The sequence below is a fragment of the Camelina sativa genome, chromosome 17, assembly GCF_030686135.1.
Source record: "Camelina sativa cultivar CO46 ecotype springtype chromosome 17, ASM3068613v1".
Taxonomy (NCBI): domain Eukaryota; kingdom Viridiplantae; phylum Streptophyta; class Magnoliopsida; order Brassicales; family Brassicaceae; genus Camelina; species Camelina sativa.
In genome coordinates this window covers 4372536-4390557 of record NC_141896.1, presented here as the reverse complement: position 1 = coordinate 4390557, position 18022 = coordinate 4372536, and the positions used below count along the sequence as shown (strand labels likewise).

General features: G+C 32.7%; 3 protein-coding genes across 16 annotated transcripts; 1 reads left to right on the top strand and 2 right to left on the bottom strand.

Moving 5' to 3' along the window:
* Positions 1–1370: 1370 nt before the first annotated feature.
* On the top strand, positions 1371–6309 carry LOC104755320 (phosphatidylinositol 4-phosphate 5-kinase 7). Of its 6 annotated transcripts, none has more exons than XM_010477674.2 (10): positions 1371–1752; positions 2320–2427; positions 2532–3602; positions 3906–4073; positions 4240–4405; positions 4621–4731; positions 4824–5011; positions 5263–5417; positions 5638–5803; positions 5883–6309. In XM_010477674.2, the coding sequence occupies exons 2-10, from the start codon at positions 2417–2419 to the stop codon at positions 6160–6162; spliced, it is 2316 nt and encodes a 771-aa protein (XP_010475976.1). In that variant the 5' UTR covers positions 1371–1752; positions 2320–2416; the 3' UTR covers positions 6163–6309. The 6 variants fall into 6 exon arrangements, 3 of the variants coding, with proteins under 3 accessions (XP_010475976.1, XP_010475977.1, XP_019095311.1); XM_010477675.2 differs by having other exon boundaries at positions 1521–1752; positions 2310–2427; XR_015586745.1 differs by having other exon boundaries at positions 1555–1752; positions 2310–2427; positions 5263–5482.
* Positions 6310–8817: 2508 nt separating this feature from the next.
* Positions 8818–10052, bottom strand: LOC104759161 (F-box protein At1g10895-like). The gene has a single exon (XM_010482120.3). The coding sequence runs from the start codon at positions 10050–10052 to the stop codon at positions 8853–8855; it is 1200 nt and encodes a 399-aa protein (XP_010480422.1). The 3' UTR covers positions 8818–8852.
* A 2641-nt stretch (positions 10053–12693) lies between these two features.
* On the bottom strand, positions 12694–16154 carry LOC104755318 (uncharacterized protein At1g10890). 9 transcript variants are annotated; one of them, XM_087494820.1, is made up of 6 exons: positions 15938–16143; positions 14664–15634; positions 14333–14539; positions 13865–14203; positions 13581–13800; positions 12694–13194 (listed from the first exon to the last, which is right to left on the bottom strand). In XM_087494820.1, the coding sequence occupies exons 4-6, from the start codon at positions 13876–13878 to the stop codon at positions 12904–12906; spliced, it is 525 nt and encodes a 174-aa protein (XP_087350946.1). In that variant the 5' UTR covers positions 13879–14203; positions 14333–14539; positions 14664–15634; positions 15938–16143; the 3' UTR covers positions 12694–12903. The 9 variants fall into 9 exon arrangements, with proteins under 9 accessions (XP_087350946.1, XP_087350948.1, XP_087350947.1 ...); XM_087494822.1 differs by having other exon boundaries at positions 12694–13170; XM_087494821.1 differs by having other exon boundaries at positions 15401–15634; positions 15938–16099.
* Between the last annotated feature and the right edge of the window lie 1868 nt (positions 16155–18022).

Sequence of the window (18022 nt, the reverse complement as noted above, 5' to 3'; positions counted from 1 at the left end):
AGTTATTTAAAATCTTCAGCAGAACATTATTTCAGTGGTCGGGCTTTTATTATATTCAGCGATATCTGAATCTGATCCTGGACGGTGCTCTTGTCTTTTTCTGATTTTAAATTATTCATAGCCTTAAATGCGATTTAATTGAGTTTCCAAAACCTATGACAGGCTATTTCATCTGACCAACAAAATAGTTTAGACTTTACAGGAGGTTGGTCTGATCTGATATATATTCAACAGAAAGGGATTTTTTCTCAAGATTTTGATAAGTTATTGTTACTATACATGTTTTTTCGAGAGTTTGGAGTATGTATAGTCAACTTCGGAAAACAAAATACTCGAGGTTGTTTTGTTCCCAATAAATATTTTAGTTTAGTTAATCTTTAGGTGCGAAAGTCATGATAATAAAATAATTAATTTCAACGTAAGAATTCGTACATATTGTAAAACTGATCGATATTGGTTGACCTAATTGTGCAACTTTTCTAACATTTGAAAATAGTTTGTTGAATTTTTACAGAAAAATGGTTGAACTGATACACTTTACATTATTCAATAACTACACAAACGCACACAAAAGCTTTTATGCGACCGAGAGCCCTGTGGGTTAATTGGCTTGGCCACTCAACATGTTTCAAAAGTTTAAATCTCAATTTTGCTTAAAAGAGTACAGGATATAGTTATGTTTTCTCCAAACAAATTTATTTCAACTGTAAACATGTGGAAAAAAAACAATCCATACGAAGATGATAATATATTGTGAAATTAATACAAATAATATCTAAATACATATTTTTTAAAAATATAACATGAGCAATTGAGAAGAAGATGAGCTAAGCTACACATGTCTTTACGAAAGGAAACAAGAGCTAGACGTCGTGTGTTATATGGGATTAATAATCAAAATGAAGGTTGCATTAAAATAAGGATGGATTATGGATTGTGTCACTCCTGGATGATATGACAGTCTGACAATCTTATACGATAATTATAGATGATCCAGACTCATTCTTGATTCTTGTTTTAATTGGTTTACAACTAATGATTGATTATTGTGTTGACTGTAATCAGATAACATAAATTTGGCTAGTAAAGTTAACAATCTGCTTTTGCGATATTTTATATTTGCATGAAAAAAAAAGAAGAAGTTGGATAGTAAGTATAATAATTAATTTCAGTAAACAAATTTATGGATCTCCTCATCTCTCTACAATATCATATCGTAAAGTAATATGCAAGATCATTAAAAAAAAAAGTTTAGTTGGGAGAGATTAGACAACGGAGTAAGATGTGATTGTTGGCGTACAAATTAAGTTTAAGAATTAGATTCGGAAAAAAAAAGCATTTAGCCAAGAGTTTCATATGCTCTTTTGATTAGTGGCCTAGTTCTCCAAATTGTATTTCATATGACTCTAAAAAACATTAAGTATCCATTTTTTTTTTTTTTGTCAAAGTATCCATATATCTTTTTTTTTGGCCGTCAAGTCCATAATTATTATCAACCAATCAATATGTAATAAAAGAATATTATTAAAAATAAAAATAAAAATAAAAAGGTCTAAATAAAATTCGCTAGAAAAAGAAAGGAGTTTGAATGGAACCTTGGGGGGTGCATGGGGGAGACTAACACTAATAAATATTTGTATTTTAACAATTCAAAGAATAAATTCTCTCAACCGAACAAGCTTTGGTTCAATCTTTTAAGAGTATTCTTCTTCTCTCTTCTTCTTCGATTTTACATACAAGCTCAACATCTGGGTAAGTTAGCTTGTATCATCTTCCTGCGAGAATCCGGGTCCAATTTATTTATTTATTTTTTTTTAATTCAGCGAAATCTATGAAATTTGTTACTTGTAAGCGTCATGTTCTGAGATTCTTATTACTTCTTTGCTTTCATTTACTCAATTAGCTTATTAAGTTTTTGTATGATTAATTTTCGCTTATGAATGCTTTGGTACCGAGTACTGGTTTTGCTCTGTCTGTGACTTTCTTCCAGGGTTTTAGTATATCGATGAGCAGTCATTATCTGGGGGGGAAAAAATAGTTTAGATTTCGACAAATTTCTATTGCTTCAACCTAATTTTAGCTGACTTTGAAGTTTATTTCCCAGTCAAATTGGTTTTGAGAGGGATTTGAGTTGATGTAAATGTCCAGGGAAACCTCATTTTGTTCATCATTGTCTGAAATTTTTTGAATTTGGATTTGTACAGTGCTAAATAGAAAGGGCATATCGATTTGTGATGATCACTTGAGTTGAAACAATGTGTTGTTTCCTATGAGTTCTGTTGCAATTTTTTTATCTTGATTTTTCTCAGCTTTATGCAGAGAACTCTGTCATTTGCACAAGAAGGAAGAAGGCTTAAACATCATATGTAAGTCATAAACTATGTTCTAGGATCACCACAAGCTTAATTACCCCCAGATGGATATCAGGTTTGCTTTTTTACTGTTCATGAATCTTACTTTTATTTTGTAATTTCTTAAGTTTTGTTTATTTAGCTTGTTTTAAGTATTAGAGATTTTGTCTATCCTTTTAGGTCTGGAGATAGAGAATTCCCAAATGGTGATTTCTATTCTGGTGAAGTCAAAGGATTACTTCCTAATGGGAAGGGAAAGTATGTTTGGTCTGATGGGACTATCTATGAGGGAGATTGGGATCAAGGCAAAATCTCTGGTAAAGGGAAGCTTTTTTGGTCATCTGGAGCCAAATACGAGGGAGATTTCTCTGGTGGTTACCTTCATGGTTATGGCACCATGACCTCACCTGATGACTCTATCTATAGTGGAACCTGGAGAATGAATGTAAGGCATGGCCTTGGGAGGAAAGAGTATTGTAACTCTGATCTATATGACGGTTCTTGGAAAGAAGGATTACAAGACGGGCGTGGTAGTTATTCTTGGACCAATGGAAATAGGTACATTGGGAGTTGGAAAAAGGGTAAGATGTGTGAGAGAGGAGTTATGAGATGGGCAAACGGTGATCTTTACGACGGTTTCTGGTTAAATGGGTTTAGACATGGCTCTGGCGTTTATAAGTTTGCTGATGGATGTTTATATTATGGCACCTGGTCCCGAGGTTTAAAAGACGGCAAGGGAGTCTTTTATCCTGCTGGAAGTAAACAACCATCTCTGAAGAAGTGGTGTCGCTCTCTTGAATATGATGACACTGGAAAGTTTGTACTTTCTCGTAGTGCATCAGTAAATGTTGAGGAGCTAAGGAGTTCAAACACTGTGTCAAGAAGTCTTTCTGTGGAAACTTCAGCTGGTGAAATGGCGAAACATTCAGGTAGAATATCAGATAGGTACACGGACGATATTTGGAGGTCCTGTGATCCTCCAAGAGACTTTACATGTCATGTTCCGTTATCTAAGTCTGCACGGTTTTCTGGCTCTGGCCAAAGCGAGGGACAAGATAAAAACCGTATTGTTTACGAAAGGGAATACATGCAAGGAGTTTTGATTAGAGAAACTATTATGAGTTCTGTTGACAGGTCACACAAAATTAAACCTCCACTTCGTCCTAAAGAAGTCAGGGCCAGGTCTTTACTGACCTTTCTAAGGGGGGAACACAACTATTATCTAATGTTAAATCTCCAACTTGGCATCAGGTAATCTAAATCAACACCCTAAGCTTATGACCAACATATGTTAAAATATTCTTCTTTGTTAAACATAGCAAGCTGGAGAGCTCTGCTATAGCCTATGATTGTTGGAACTACAATATTTTCGCGGTCTTACAAATGACACTATATGTACTCAGTTCTGCTATATGGCTTGATTTTAGACTCACATTCACATACAGGAAAAGACGCAACCTGTTTGCATATGATGGCATTATAGATATACTGCATACTTTACAAAGATTGGATATAATTAGTTCTTCCTCTAACACAATAATCTTTTGATCACAGGTATACTGTTGGAAAAATTACACCAGTTCCTAGGCGAGAAGTGCGTGCTTCGGACTTTGGTAAGAACGCCAGAACAAAAATGTTCTTCCCTAGAGACGGCTCCAACTTTACACCTCCACATAAATCTATCGACTTCTCTTGGAAAGATTATTGTCCTATGGTTTTCAGGTAAAACAGTTTTCTTAAGGCAAATACCAAAGAAGTCTATGTAGAATTAGAGTAAATAATCTATGTGTGTATATTATTTTTGGAGATTGGTCTCAAGTTATGAAACAAGTAGTTATCTGTTCTATAAATTAATAGACTGTGTGCCTTTTTCGATGGAATGTTTCAGGAATTTGAGGGAGATGTTCAAATTAGATGCTGCAGAGTACATGATGTCTATTTGTGGTGATGATGGCCTGACAGAAATTTCTTCTCCCGGGAAAAGTGGCAGTATCTTCTACCTTTCTCACGACGACAGATTTGTGATCAAGACTTTAAAAAAATCTGAGTTGCAGGTTTGAACTTACTGACAAAGCTTAGATTTTACTATTTCTTGTCTTCCCCAATAATAGTGGTTTGAGGTGATAGTGTAAGTCCCTTCTTAGTATGTCACAAAAACAATGTCTTAGTATATTGCTAAAATCTTTAGTTCGTGGTGGTAACGTTCTAAATGTCAGTATTACAGAAACTGAGGACTAAAATCATCCAGTTTTTCTTTTTTGCTTTCTAGGTTCTACTCAGAATGTTGCCTAAGTACTATGAACATGTAGGGTACCATGAAAACACACTTATAACCAAATTCTTTGGTGTTCACAGAATAACACTCAAGTGGGGGAAAAAGGTAAGAACTTCTCTGGTCTCAGTTATAGCTTAAATTCCATTGTGTTTCCATTTTTCTTTTTAGCATGAGATTTATTTGTGGTCTTTTGATAGGTACGTTTTGTGGTCATGGGGAATATGTTCTGCACAGAATTGAAAATTCATCGTCGTTATGATCTTAAGGGTTCATCTCAAGGGAGATTTACTGAGAAGACTAAAATTCAAGAAAAGACCACACTGAAAGATCTTGATCTAGCTTATGAATTTCATATGGACAAGCTGTTACGCGAAGCCCTCTTCAAGTGAGTGCAATAACTTTTTCTTTATATCATTTCCGTTGTGAGAGATGTGCTATACTCAGCTGAATGATACATTGTCGAAGATTTCTTGCAAATGGAAACCACTAGCTTTATGTGACACGGTTATTTTCTACATAAATCAGCTTTTCTGAAATCGCTGACAGCTTCTTGGAACACCAAATCCTAAACAGCTGTGCTTTGCATTTGTTATTTCTAATTGTTTGTGGAACCTCCTTCTTTTCCCCACATGGCAGGCAAATTTACTTAGACTGCTCGTTCTTGGAATCTCTGAACATCATTGACTACAGTCTTTTACTGGGATTACACTTTAGAGCTCCTGGCCAACTTAATGATATCCTTGAGCCTCCAAATGCAATGTCGGATCAAGAAAGCGTTTCTTCTGTAGATGGTAGGTGCCAGTGTTTCAAGAGGATACCTTTTGCACATCATATAAAAGTTTTTTTGATGGCTTAGGTAATTTGGCCGTGAGCTTGAATTCTGTCAGTATCTTAACGACAAGCTTTTAAGCGACTTAATGTCTTTATATCAGTGGATGATTACAGAACTGAGAAACAAAGATATGGGGAATGTATAAGTTACCGTTTTGACTTTTTTTTTTCTTCTTTCAGTTGGTTTGACTCAAGAACTCTCCATTCCTCCAAAAGGATTGCTTTTGGTTACTCATGAACCCAATTCCGTGAATACTGCCCCGGGTCCTCACATCAGAGGAAGCACACTCAGAGCATTTTCCGTTGGCGAGCAGGAAGTTGATCTTATTCTTCCCGGAACTGCAAGGTTACTCATTCCCTCTTTTGCTTTCTTCATTCGACCCGTTGCTTATAGCTGAACAACGCCACTGGATCTATTGTTTTAGGCTGCGTGTACAATTAGGAGTGAACATGCCGGCCCAAGCTCATCACAAGCTTGTTGAGGACAAGGAAGAGTCGGCGACAATTGAGCTGTTTGAAGTATATGATGTGGTTGTGTACATGGGAATCATAGATATTTTGCAGGAGTATAACACCAAGAAGAAAGTGGAGCATACCTGCAAGTCTTTGCAGTATGATCCGATGACAATATCTGTGACCGAACCTTCGATTTACTCGAAACGCTTTGTTAATTTTCTACACAAGGTATTCCCAGAAGAAAGGTAGGATCAACAATTTTCTTCTAAATGCTTTTACACATCCTTGATGTACATTGACATTTCAGAAAGCTCATAGTGAAAGTATTTGTAATTTTGATATGATTAAATTTGCTGTAAAATCAATGCGCCTATGAATGACCATACATTCCTTAAATCTCTTCTCTGTATCACACATTTTATTAAAATCTTATGACAGAGACTGGTCTGGCTTGGCTACTGTTACGCTTGTAAGAAGCCTGGCAGTCCTTGAACTAAAGGAGATCGGTCTACTTATGTGAAACTGATGCCAATTCACACACTCATGATAACATGTAGCAGAGGCATAATGATAAATGAAAATTAAAAAGGCAACAGAAGTTTTCTAGGTATGTTAGTAGAGAAGATGGAAATAGTTTGAGTAGTAGATCAATAGAGTTAATAATTCTGGCCAACCTGCCAGGGCGAGCAGTGCATAGCTCAGGGGCCCACACACTAAGGGGTACACAATTTGTGTAAATATGGTTAAGTTTAATTAAAAAAAGACCTATAATTCTCATATTATATATAATAAATGGCTCATAACCTTGTTATATTATAAAACGGATCTATAAAAAGGCTAAATTTAACTAGAAAAAGAACCTATAATTTTCATATTATTAAAAAAGGTCCATAATCTTGTCATGTGTTTATATTTTATCAAAATGCAAACCATACTTTTTTTTAATATATAGTACGAGTTCAAAAAAAGAAAAATTCGTCTTTTGTTCAAAAAAAAAAAATTGTTCAAGAACACCTAACATTCTTGAGTCGGCACTGAGAGTCCCGTCGTATTTGGTGGTATGTTGTCAGAGACTATGGAAATGTCCGGAAAGTCGTAAGATTTTGATCAGAATTATAAGCAATGCATTTTAGATTCTTGTATAATTCAAATCAAACTATTACATAATTAGTTGTATCCATAATCCTAATCGCTAAATTAGAGTTTTAATCTCATATTCTTTAATTTTTTTGTTACCTAATCAGCCACTGTACAAACTTTTTATTGAAATATTATGAAAATTATTCATTGTTGTTGTACCTTCAAGGGTAGATCGCGGAGAGATAAATGTGGATCGCTTAAGAATCTTGAATAGATAATTGTGAATGAGGAGGATAAAGAAAGCATCTTCAGATTATTTCATTTTATAATTTGCAAGTAATATTTGTTTGTTTTGTAATTACCTTCTGACTTCTTTACTAAATAAATAAAATATTTTCTCAATTAGATATATCATATATGTGATTATCCTCACATTATTATTATTATTATTATTATTATTATTATTATTATTATTATTATTATTATTATTATTATTATTATTATTATTATTATTATTAAATAATCCTGATGATTTTCCTTTTTTATTATTTATTTTTGTTACCTAATCAACTTTTTATTGAGATCTAAAACGTATACATGGATTAAAACTTGATATCATGAATATTATTCATGGTGGTTGTATGTTCAAAGGTAAATCACCGAGAATCGCGAGGAGATGAGATGAATGTGGATTGCCAATAATCTAGATAATTGTGATTGAGGATTATAAAGGAAGTGTGTGTGACAAATCTTCAGCTTATATCCTTTTATATTTTGCAAGTAATATTTTTTTGTCATATTTTACCCTATGAAACTAAGTAATAATAATAACTCACCAGTTTTTTTTTAATGGCCTTGGATTGCTTTACTAAAATAGAAAAAATCTTTTCTCAACTATATATATATATATACATGTGATTATCCAAATATAATAATAACTAGGTAACAACCCGCACATAGTGCGGTATAAACTAATTATTTAATGTTTTTACTGTAATTTTTATTTCCAAAATCTATTATATTTATGGGTAATTGAAATATTTAAAATTCGATTGAGTAGTATATATCTATAAAAAAAATTTGTATAATAATAAAAATTTAACCCGTGAGAGTTATTATAATATCAATCTTATATTATTATATCATATGAACAAAGGGTTCTTAAAATTCATTTTAAAGATTTTATGAAAATATAATTAAAGGATACAATTAAGTTATAAAGATAAAATAAAAATTTAATTTTGGGTGTTAATTATATTTTTGGAAAAATACAATGGTAAATAAATGTAAATATTTTCAAAAGCTGATGACAAATAAGGAAAGAGTGTCCTGAGCTATGTAATGCTGACACCTCAGCTTTTTTGCCAAAATGTTCCTCTATTAATATATAGGGGATTATTAAATAATTTTCAGAATTTTTTTCATTTTTTTATTGTTTTATTATTATGGAAGTAAGAAGGGATGTTACATATTTGGTGATGATGGAGTGATAAATTTTGCTATAGATTAAAAAAGAAGAATGACCAGGCATTCACCACCTTCTCGATCCAACCATAAACTTAACGTAAAATTACAAACGAGAAACTAGAATTACATTTGAAAAATAAAAGCCATAATAAAGTTTCAGCTACAAACAGTCTAACGCTGTCTCTACTACTTAAGCCAGCTAAATTAAAGCTTAATTTATCGTTTAATGAGAGATTTTGAACAAGGAGATGAAAATAGCAAAAACAGATTAGGAATTTGATTAGCAGCCGTAGACAGCAGTCTTTGTTCAAAAGGACATGAAAATTGAAAAAAAAGACTGAAAGTAAAAAAGGGAGATGCAAGACAAAATTATGAAAATTGAAAGAAACTAGCTAAGCTATCTGCACTAAACTTGGAACATAAGAAGAAGAGCAGACAAGTGGGATGCAAAACATGGGCCAAGTATATCCAACTTTGCCATTGGCGAGATTAGGAGCTTCTCCGATATTGACAGAATTGAAGTATCCATCTTGGCCAATGATGTAAGCTGTTTGGTAGCGACAGGTCAGGTCTGGTCTAAATCTGTCAAGATCAAAAACCACGGCGACTTTGTTCTCCTCGTCAATGAAGAAACTCGCAGCCATAAAGTCAAACCGAAAACCAGTGAGTGGAGTCATATCCAGTTTCAAAAACATGCTCCACGACACTGCATTGGGGTCGATGTTAGTGGAAACCCAAATGTCCATCTCGTATGGTTCATAGCGCTGGTACAAGATGGAGAGCTGCTCTTCTTTAACACAGGACAGAGTGAGAGTCTCTTCGAAGTAAGAGTGAAAGGGCAGAGGAAGACGCGGCCCAAATCTCTCTGCCGTAAAATCAAAACAGAGTAAAAAGTCTTCAGTCCCTGACGTATCTATGTCTTGGGGTCCCACCTCTTCCTCGTCGAAGATTAGTTTCTCTGTGGCGAAAAAGTAAGTGTTTCCCTTGACAGACACGCCACGTTGATAAAACGCTATATCCCAGTCGGAAGTGACATCAAGAACCCTCCATGAATCGAGGCTGAAATCGTAGATTTCGTACCGGAGAATGTGTTTTACGTCATGGAGGTAATCATCATCCACAAACCTCAAGATTTTGTGGTTACGACTGTTCTTGTCATAACCAAGAGCATACCTGTCCAATCTGTGGAAATCGTGTTTGGGTTGGAACTGGATCCACCTCGTTTGCCCCAAGTAGGGATTCCAGACCAAGACCCTCGTCAAGTCGTCTTTGATAACGCATAACACTAAACCGTCGCAGTGATAGATTTTAGATACCTCGATTTGGTCAAGTGTACTTATCTGCTTTATAGATGGTGGCTCGACGACGTTGTCTTCGTTGCGGACTCCTTGGAGATCATATCTCAAGGAACAAACCCTTGAATTCATCATCATGAATCCCAGAAACTGCTTCTCTTTGGCGACAATAACCCCCTTTTTGGATAAAGTATTCCACGTTTTGCAAACAGATCGCACTGTTTTCAGACATGTCATCGGAACCCTGCAAAGTATCTCAGCTACCATGTTTTCGTCAAGGTCAGACATCCTCGTCATTGTAACAAAATGAACAGGAGCGGCTGTAACCACAATTAAAGACTTGTTTACTTATACTACTAAACTAGATAAATCTAGCGATTTGTGTAAAATTTACAAAATCTTTTATTTAATGATGGATTTTTAAAAGTTTATTAAAATATATTGTTATTTAACTGATGATTTAAAAATCTACTATAAAAATCCAATGTTAAAATTGATGATTTAAAAATTCACTATTATTCAAAACAGTTTGTGAATTTGAATTAATCACTTTTATGGATTTGGAGGATTTGTGATTATCATGAAATAATAATTATTTAATAGTTCTAAAATTGGAACATAAGAAGAGCACACAAGTGGGACGCAAAATATGGAGGGAAGTATATCCAACTCTGCCAAGTTTCGCGAGATTAGGAGCTTCTCCGATCTTGACAGATTTGAAGTATCCATCTTGGCCAATGATGTAAGCTGTTTGGTAATCAGAATATCAGATGAGAGCTAGCGACCCTTAGCTTCAACATTTACTGATTTGGTTTCAAGGTAACAAACATTACATTACGACTTTGATAAATTGATATATGAGAGCACATCGATTTGGCTGCAATCTTTGATATATAAATCAGTATTAACTCTTTATGTCTGTAAGCTTAAGGGAACAGAGCAAACTCAATAGAAAGACTGCAGGAGAGAGTATCAAGGTATGTTTATTCAATAATCAGTATCACATTAATCTACTACTTTCAATTCACATACTCATGATAACAGTATGTAGCAGAGGCATAATATCTTTTAGATAAAAGAAAATTAAAAAGGCAACATAAATTTTCTAAGTATGTTGTCTCCATCTATCATATGACACTCTCATAGTGTACTAATACAAACCCTGGAAAGTCTTGAGTCCTCCTTAGGACCCTTGTCGTCTGGCAGAAAAAAAAATATTGAATAGGGAAGTCAGTAGAAAAAATGGAAAGAGTTTGAGTAGTAGATCAGTAGAGTTATTAATTCTCGCCAACGTGACAGAGCGAACAGTCTGATTGTTGTAATCGTATTATATACACAATCCACTAACACTTAATTAGGGTTTTGATCAGAAGTATAAGCAATGCTTTTTAGATTCTTGTACAATTAAATCAAACAATTACAGAATTAATTGTTTTATAATTGTAATCGCTAAATTAGAGTTTTAATCTCATATTCTATATTTTTGTTACCTAATCAGCCACCGTACAAACATTTTACTGAGATTATTCATTGTGTTGTATCTTCAAAGCTAGATCGCGGAGAGATAAATGTGGATCGCCAAGAATCTTGGATAGATAATTGTGATTGAGTTAAAGGGAAGTGTGTGTAACAATCTTCAGATTATTTCATTTTATACTTTGCAAGTATTACTTTTTTGGTCATATTTAGAAACTTAAGTAATAATAATAACTCACCTGAGAAAATATTTTTTGTTTTGCAATTACCTTAGACTTCTTTACTAAATAAATAAAATATTTTCACAACTAGATATATCATATATGTGATTATCCTCACATAATAATAATTATTAAATAATCTTTAAGATTTTTATAGTATTATTTATCTTGTTACCTAATCAGCAACCGTATAAACTTTTTATTGAGATATGAAACTGTACATGGATTAAAGAACTTTATATCATGAATATTATTCATGGTGGTTGTATCTTCAATGGTAGATCATTAAAAATCGCGAAGAGATAAATGTGCATAGCCAATAATCTTGAAGAGATAATTGTGATTGCGGATTATAAAGGAAGCGTGTGTAACAAATCTTCAGGTTATTTCCTTTTATATTTTGTAAATGTAATACTTTTTGTTCATATTTTACCCTTTGAGACCTAAGTAATAATATAGTCACATGAGGTTTTTTTTTAATTACCTTAAACTTCTTAACTAAAATAGATAAAAATATCAGTAGGGAAGAGTAGTAGTTTGGCGGGATGTTCTCCGAGATTGGAAAAACATCTAGGAATTCCTGAAGCAGTTCAAATAGGTGATGGACTTGCACTGCATCTAACCAAGCGGCTTCGGACCATCGGAGGATGTTGTTCGATCGTTGTCCTCCTGCACAACAACAACAAAAAGAGAAAGACGGGGTTAAACATCAAAGATTCTTGTAATCAGAAGACTTGTAAATCAGGAATAAACACAACCCACAAATCTTCAGGTTATTTCCTTTTATACTTTGTAAGTGTAATACTTTTTGTTCATATTTTACCCTTTGAGACCTAAGTAATAATATAGTCACCTGAGGTTTTTTTTTTTTAATTACCTTATACTGCTTAACTAAAATAGATAAAATCTTTTTTCAGCTATATATATATATATGATTATCCAAATATAATAATATCTTCAGGTTATTTACTTTTATGCATTACAAGTAATACTTTTTTGGTCATTTATCCTCTGAGACCTAAGTAATAATAATAAATCACCTTAGAAAAACTTTTTTTTTGTAATTACCTAAACTTCTTTACTAAATAGATAATGTGATTATTCTCGTATAATAATAATAATTAAATAATCTTCAGTATTTTTTTTTTCTTTTGTTTGTTGTTTAATTATTATGGAAGTAAGAACAGATGTTACATATTTGGTGATAAATTTCGCTATAGATTAAAAAGAAGAATGACCAGTGTGTGTATCATCATCATTCACCACCTTCTCCATCCAACCATTAACTTAACGTAAAATTACAAACGAGAAACTAGAATTACATTTGAAAAATAAAAGCCATAATAAAGTTTCAGCTCCAACAAGGTAGCACTAATAACAATAATCATAAAGCAATTTTGAGATGAAGAAAGATACATATCCATATCACAATCCTTTTTATCTTCCTGCATTCACTTGGAGCTTAAGGCAAAAGATAATTTAGGCCGTGATTTGTTTTTACCTAACAGTTTCATCTGTTTGAGACGTTCTTCTTCCTCCTCCGCTTTCTTCCTTCGCATCGCTTCTTCTTTCTGTCGTTGCAGCTCCTCGAGCTCCCGATACCGTTCCTCCTCTTTTCTTTGCCTCTCCATTGCTTCTTTTCTCTGAGCTTCTTCCACTCTCTTTAGGTTCTCCTCTGCTATTCTCTCCATCTCTTCTTTCTCTTGTTGCTCTCTTTCCTGCGACAAACACCGCATCACGCCCTGAAAAAAGGCTCTCTCATTTTAACAAGACTCCTTGATGGACAGATTTTACAATACCGAATTTTAATAAGCAATTTGAATTCATTCTAATAAGCCACAAGCAAAGTCTTTTCCAACCATGTCACTGCGTAACAAGGAATCTGACAAGAGCATCATCAATCTAATAAAATGAGAAAATGCCCAACAGTCTCCACCTAGAAAACTAAAGCAGCTCATAGAAATAGGTCTTTTTCCCTTTCGGTCACTCTACTCTAGAAGTGAAGTCACATGACACTCAGCAAGAAAAGAACATTTATGAAAGAATGACCATCAACATGTGGAAGCTTTTCGACCAAAAAAAAAAGATTCTTAGAATTGAGAAGGGCATTAGGGTTTATTCACGTTACCTCTTTTTCTTTAGCCTCGATAAGAGAAGCCTCCTTCTCCTTATCAAGTTGAACCGCGACTTCTTCAATAAGTCTCTTCCGCCCTTCCTCCAGCAGCGTTAGAAGTTCCATTTTGATTTTCTCACACTGTAAGCTTTCTTCGACCTTTCTTCGAATAGCTTCTTCAACCCGTTTCACAGTTTCTTCCTCTATTAGCTTCAGTTCCGCTTCACGTTGTCGCCTGGTAGAAAATATAGTGGAAAGTTAGAGGACACCCACAGCAGATTCAGAATCTTGAATATCACCTGAACTTTCTCATGTCCTGATGTCTTCAATCTTGAACAGCAAAACCAAAATTTATTCCAAATCCGAGAAAAATTGGTGAAACTTTTTTTGTAACCACTCCTCCCAACGCCAAGGGTAAATTTGGTGAAGTATTATTTTTTTTATCAGCATAACACAAGCAAACCTTCACCAAGGTTATTCTTGTGCTTTTGACATATTTACATCTCTAACTCAATCATGATCCATGTAATGACTCACGGTAACTCATCAAAATCGAGATAGTATGAACTATCAAATATGAACAAGTCGAAAGATAGCTTATCTTCATAAGCAAAGCCCGTGAGAGAATACCGTGAAACCTGTTGCACTTTGAAGACTAACAATCAAGGACTTCCACACTAGACAGTCTACACTAAAATCACATTTGATAACAAAAACCTTATTTCACCACAACATCCATCTTACTTAAAATTTTTGTATTGATTTACCTTTTTCGCTCTTCCTCTTCTCTTTTAAGTTTTTCTCGATTCCTATGTTTAGCTGACTCGAGGGTTGCGGAAGGAGATCTTTTTGCAGGAGATGGAGTTGAGCTTCTACTCTTTTGTCTTTTGTAACGTTTTGGAGTTGGAGAACGTCTCTTAGGAGTAACAGATCGACTTCGGTGGCGCTTAGGAGAAATAGAACGACTTTTTCGTCTGTACAATACCCCAAATAAAACAGTAAGCAAAAGGTGCAACTAACGAACTACCACACACGTGAAGACGAGCCATCAGGTCGCCTACAATTTCACATAAAGGAAACAAAAGTATGTGCAGTTACCTCATACACTGTAAAGAATTATCAGCTCCAACTTTTATCACACGAAGAAGCTAACGAGACAAGGGATCAATGAAATAACACCAAACAGCTATCCATCAGCAGCTCATTTCCCCTCCCGTGGAACGGGAAGAAATTGAGCTTTTTATAATGGTAAGAGCATGTATCATTTTCCTAACTTTTCAGCCATGTTCTCAACAAATTACTATATTAACTTACCGAGAAAAATGTAATGGTTTTGTCTCTTCATTACTAACAAATACAAACTTCACTTAAAAATAACTTAACAGTTGCTCCTGAAACTGATTCTAACAAAAAATCACGCCATCTAGACATACCACTAGGATATATACTAAAGCAAAAAATCAGTACTCTTAATATTTCAACTTCACTTATGTCTTCACTGATTCAGGCTGCATTGCCTAAAACCGCAACTTTATACACTGCTAACAACAGCCAAATAAAAACAACATATTGCCAAAACGAAACATCACTAAAGGCTTTTACGATAGAGCCAGCAGCATCCAAACATTGCACTCCCTTTGAGGGAAGGGTAGAAATATAAGTGGGAACTTTGATAAAAGCAATTGAGAAAGATGAGATATGCGTACAACTTAACTATGTAAACATTACATATTCTATAAACAAACGGGTTGGACCAATCTTTCTGACAGTTCTATTCGTGTAATAAACCAATGATGATAACAAAGGAAAAGCGAAGAAAACATTACGGGTATCACCTGCTATACGAATAAGAAGAGTATGGAGAAGGACTTCTATCTCTTCTAGTCCTCCTGCTATGCCTATGCCTTACAGGAGACCTTGACTTCTTTCTGCGACGTGAAGGTGATGGAGACGGTGACCTCGATCTTGACAAATCCCTAGGCATCTCTAAAAATCCCTAGAGCAGTATCTTCCTATAGAACAAGTTCAGCTTCAATCTCTGAACTTCCAAGGAAAGATCAGGATTTGTTCTGCAAAATCCAGATACAAAAGCTCAAGTTAACAATTGAAAGAGCCGCTTTCCCAAATCACACGATTAGAAAATATAATCCCACATAGCAAACAAACATAGACCTAGCAGCAATTTCAGATTTAATCCAAGGAACTCATCATCGAGCAGGAAAGTTACTAAATCTGATATCTACTTAATTTCCTTTACGTTTCCTGAAGTAGGGGCTAAATAATAAAACCCTAAGAGGAATAAATCTCTGCATAAAACCAACATTGAAACCATAAAAAGCTTCTGGGGAAAATAGCTGAATCGTGCGACTTACACCGAGAATCGCGTTGTTGTTGGATCGCCGCAAGAGTCAACACGGAGATAGAGGAAGATGGATGTGCAGCAATATTACGCAGGAGGAGAATTCGTCGGATTCGGATTACACAACATATAGAGAGAGCTTTGCTTTTTTAGACGATGAAGCGACGACGACGACAGCTTTTTGTTTTTTTTTTTGTTAAAGAAAAAAAAAGAAGTTGTAATTGGTTGACAAGTCTAATAATTCATTAAGCCATGGACAACAAAGACAAAAGCCTATTGGGCTTAAATATGAGCCCTTTTATATTTGTTAAGTTTTGTTTTTTCTTTTTTTGTATCAATTTTTTTTTTTTTTTTGTTAAGCTTTGTACCAATGTTGTCAAACGTACAAAAGTTTTTAGTGTTTTTTTGATTAGTACAGTAAAACCTGTATAAATTGATAATGTTAAAATCATGATATTTTATTAATTTATAGTATTATCAATTTATAGATATATTTTTTAATTGTTTAAATTTTTAAAAAATTTGAATTGAGATAATTTTAGAAAAATAAGATTATAGTCTTCAAACTGAATTTGTAATATCTAGAAACTATTATTCATAATAAATTATAAATATCATAGACAAATTCATTTATACACATAACATACATACATTCAAATTTATGAATAATAATATCAATTGTTGTATTTTAATAATCTTATCAAAATATCAAAATGTAAATGATACATATATAGAAACTGATTTAAAAAAAAAAAAAATAGTTATTTTTATGACATGTTATAAAATATTTTTATATCATAATTTTAAAATATAACATAACAATTGTTTTATAGATATGAGATTTACGAGAAATATTCTATTATTATATCTATATCTTATTATATAAACTTTAGTTTTCAAAGTTAGTAATTCATATAATTGTAACATGTGTCAAGTATATAGGTAATATTTTGATATGTGTGAAAAAAATTATTTAATAATTATAAGAATATTAAAAAAAATCATAAAAATAAAAGGATTACAATTAATAGTTTTGAAAAGTATATAAAACCAAAAGTAATCTATAATATAGGAAAATTATCTATTAAATTACTAATTTTAATAGGAAAATATGTGCAATTACTAAGGAAAATATTTGCAATTAAATTGCAAATATTTTTTATTATAACCATATAAAATGTTTAATATGTTAAAATTAGTGATTAACATAATATAAGGAAAATAAGATAATCAAAATAAGAAATTAATGTAATTTTCTTAAGTTTTTCAATCGGTAAATGATTTGATAGCGTATTCAATATTATGTTATCATATAAACATTGGTTTTCAAAGTCTGTAAAGTAAGTCAATTTTAACAATTAAAGATCTTTTCATGTGTTATATACAAAAAACTTTGTTTTAACATATTTGTAAATTATAAAAAACTAAAAATTTAAACAATTTAATAAATATAAAAAATAGCTCATCTATGTATATAAAAAATAATACTAATGCTAATTTTAAATTACTTATTCTATATGAAAAAGAATTAAGAAAATTATATAATTAATTACTATTAATTACTATAATACCATAATTAAATAAATTATACTGTCAATTACTAATCCTAAGAGAAAAAAGATTGTAGATACTAACCTTCACATAAAAAAATAAATTTTCTCATAATAACATCTTTGAATATTTTATTAATTTATGATAATGTTAGTATAATTTTATTTGAAATTAGTTGGACAAGTATTAACACTATTACGTATGAGATTACAAAATATAAAACAAATATATTTAAGATATTGTTACTTTTTCAATTATGAGATAAAATTAGTTTTCAGTTTTTCTTTGAGAATTATGTTTTATTAATTTTTATTTTTTAAAAAAATATTAAGTAAGATATAAATTTGATACAGTGCACTTTTTTTATATGAAAACTATAAATGTTACTCATTGGGAATGAGTGCATAGAATTAAAATCTAATTTTATTATCATGTAATATATTAAGAAATTGTATTGCAAGATGGAATGAGTGAACTCTAAATTCGGTTAAAAAAAATCAAATGAAATAAAATTAATATTTTGAATACAACTTAAAAATTCACATAT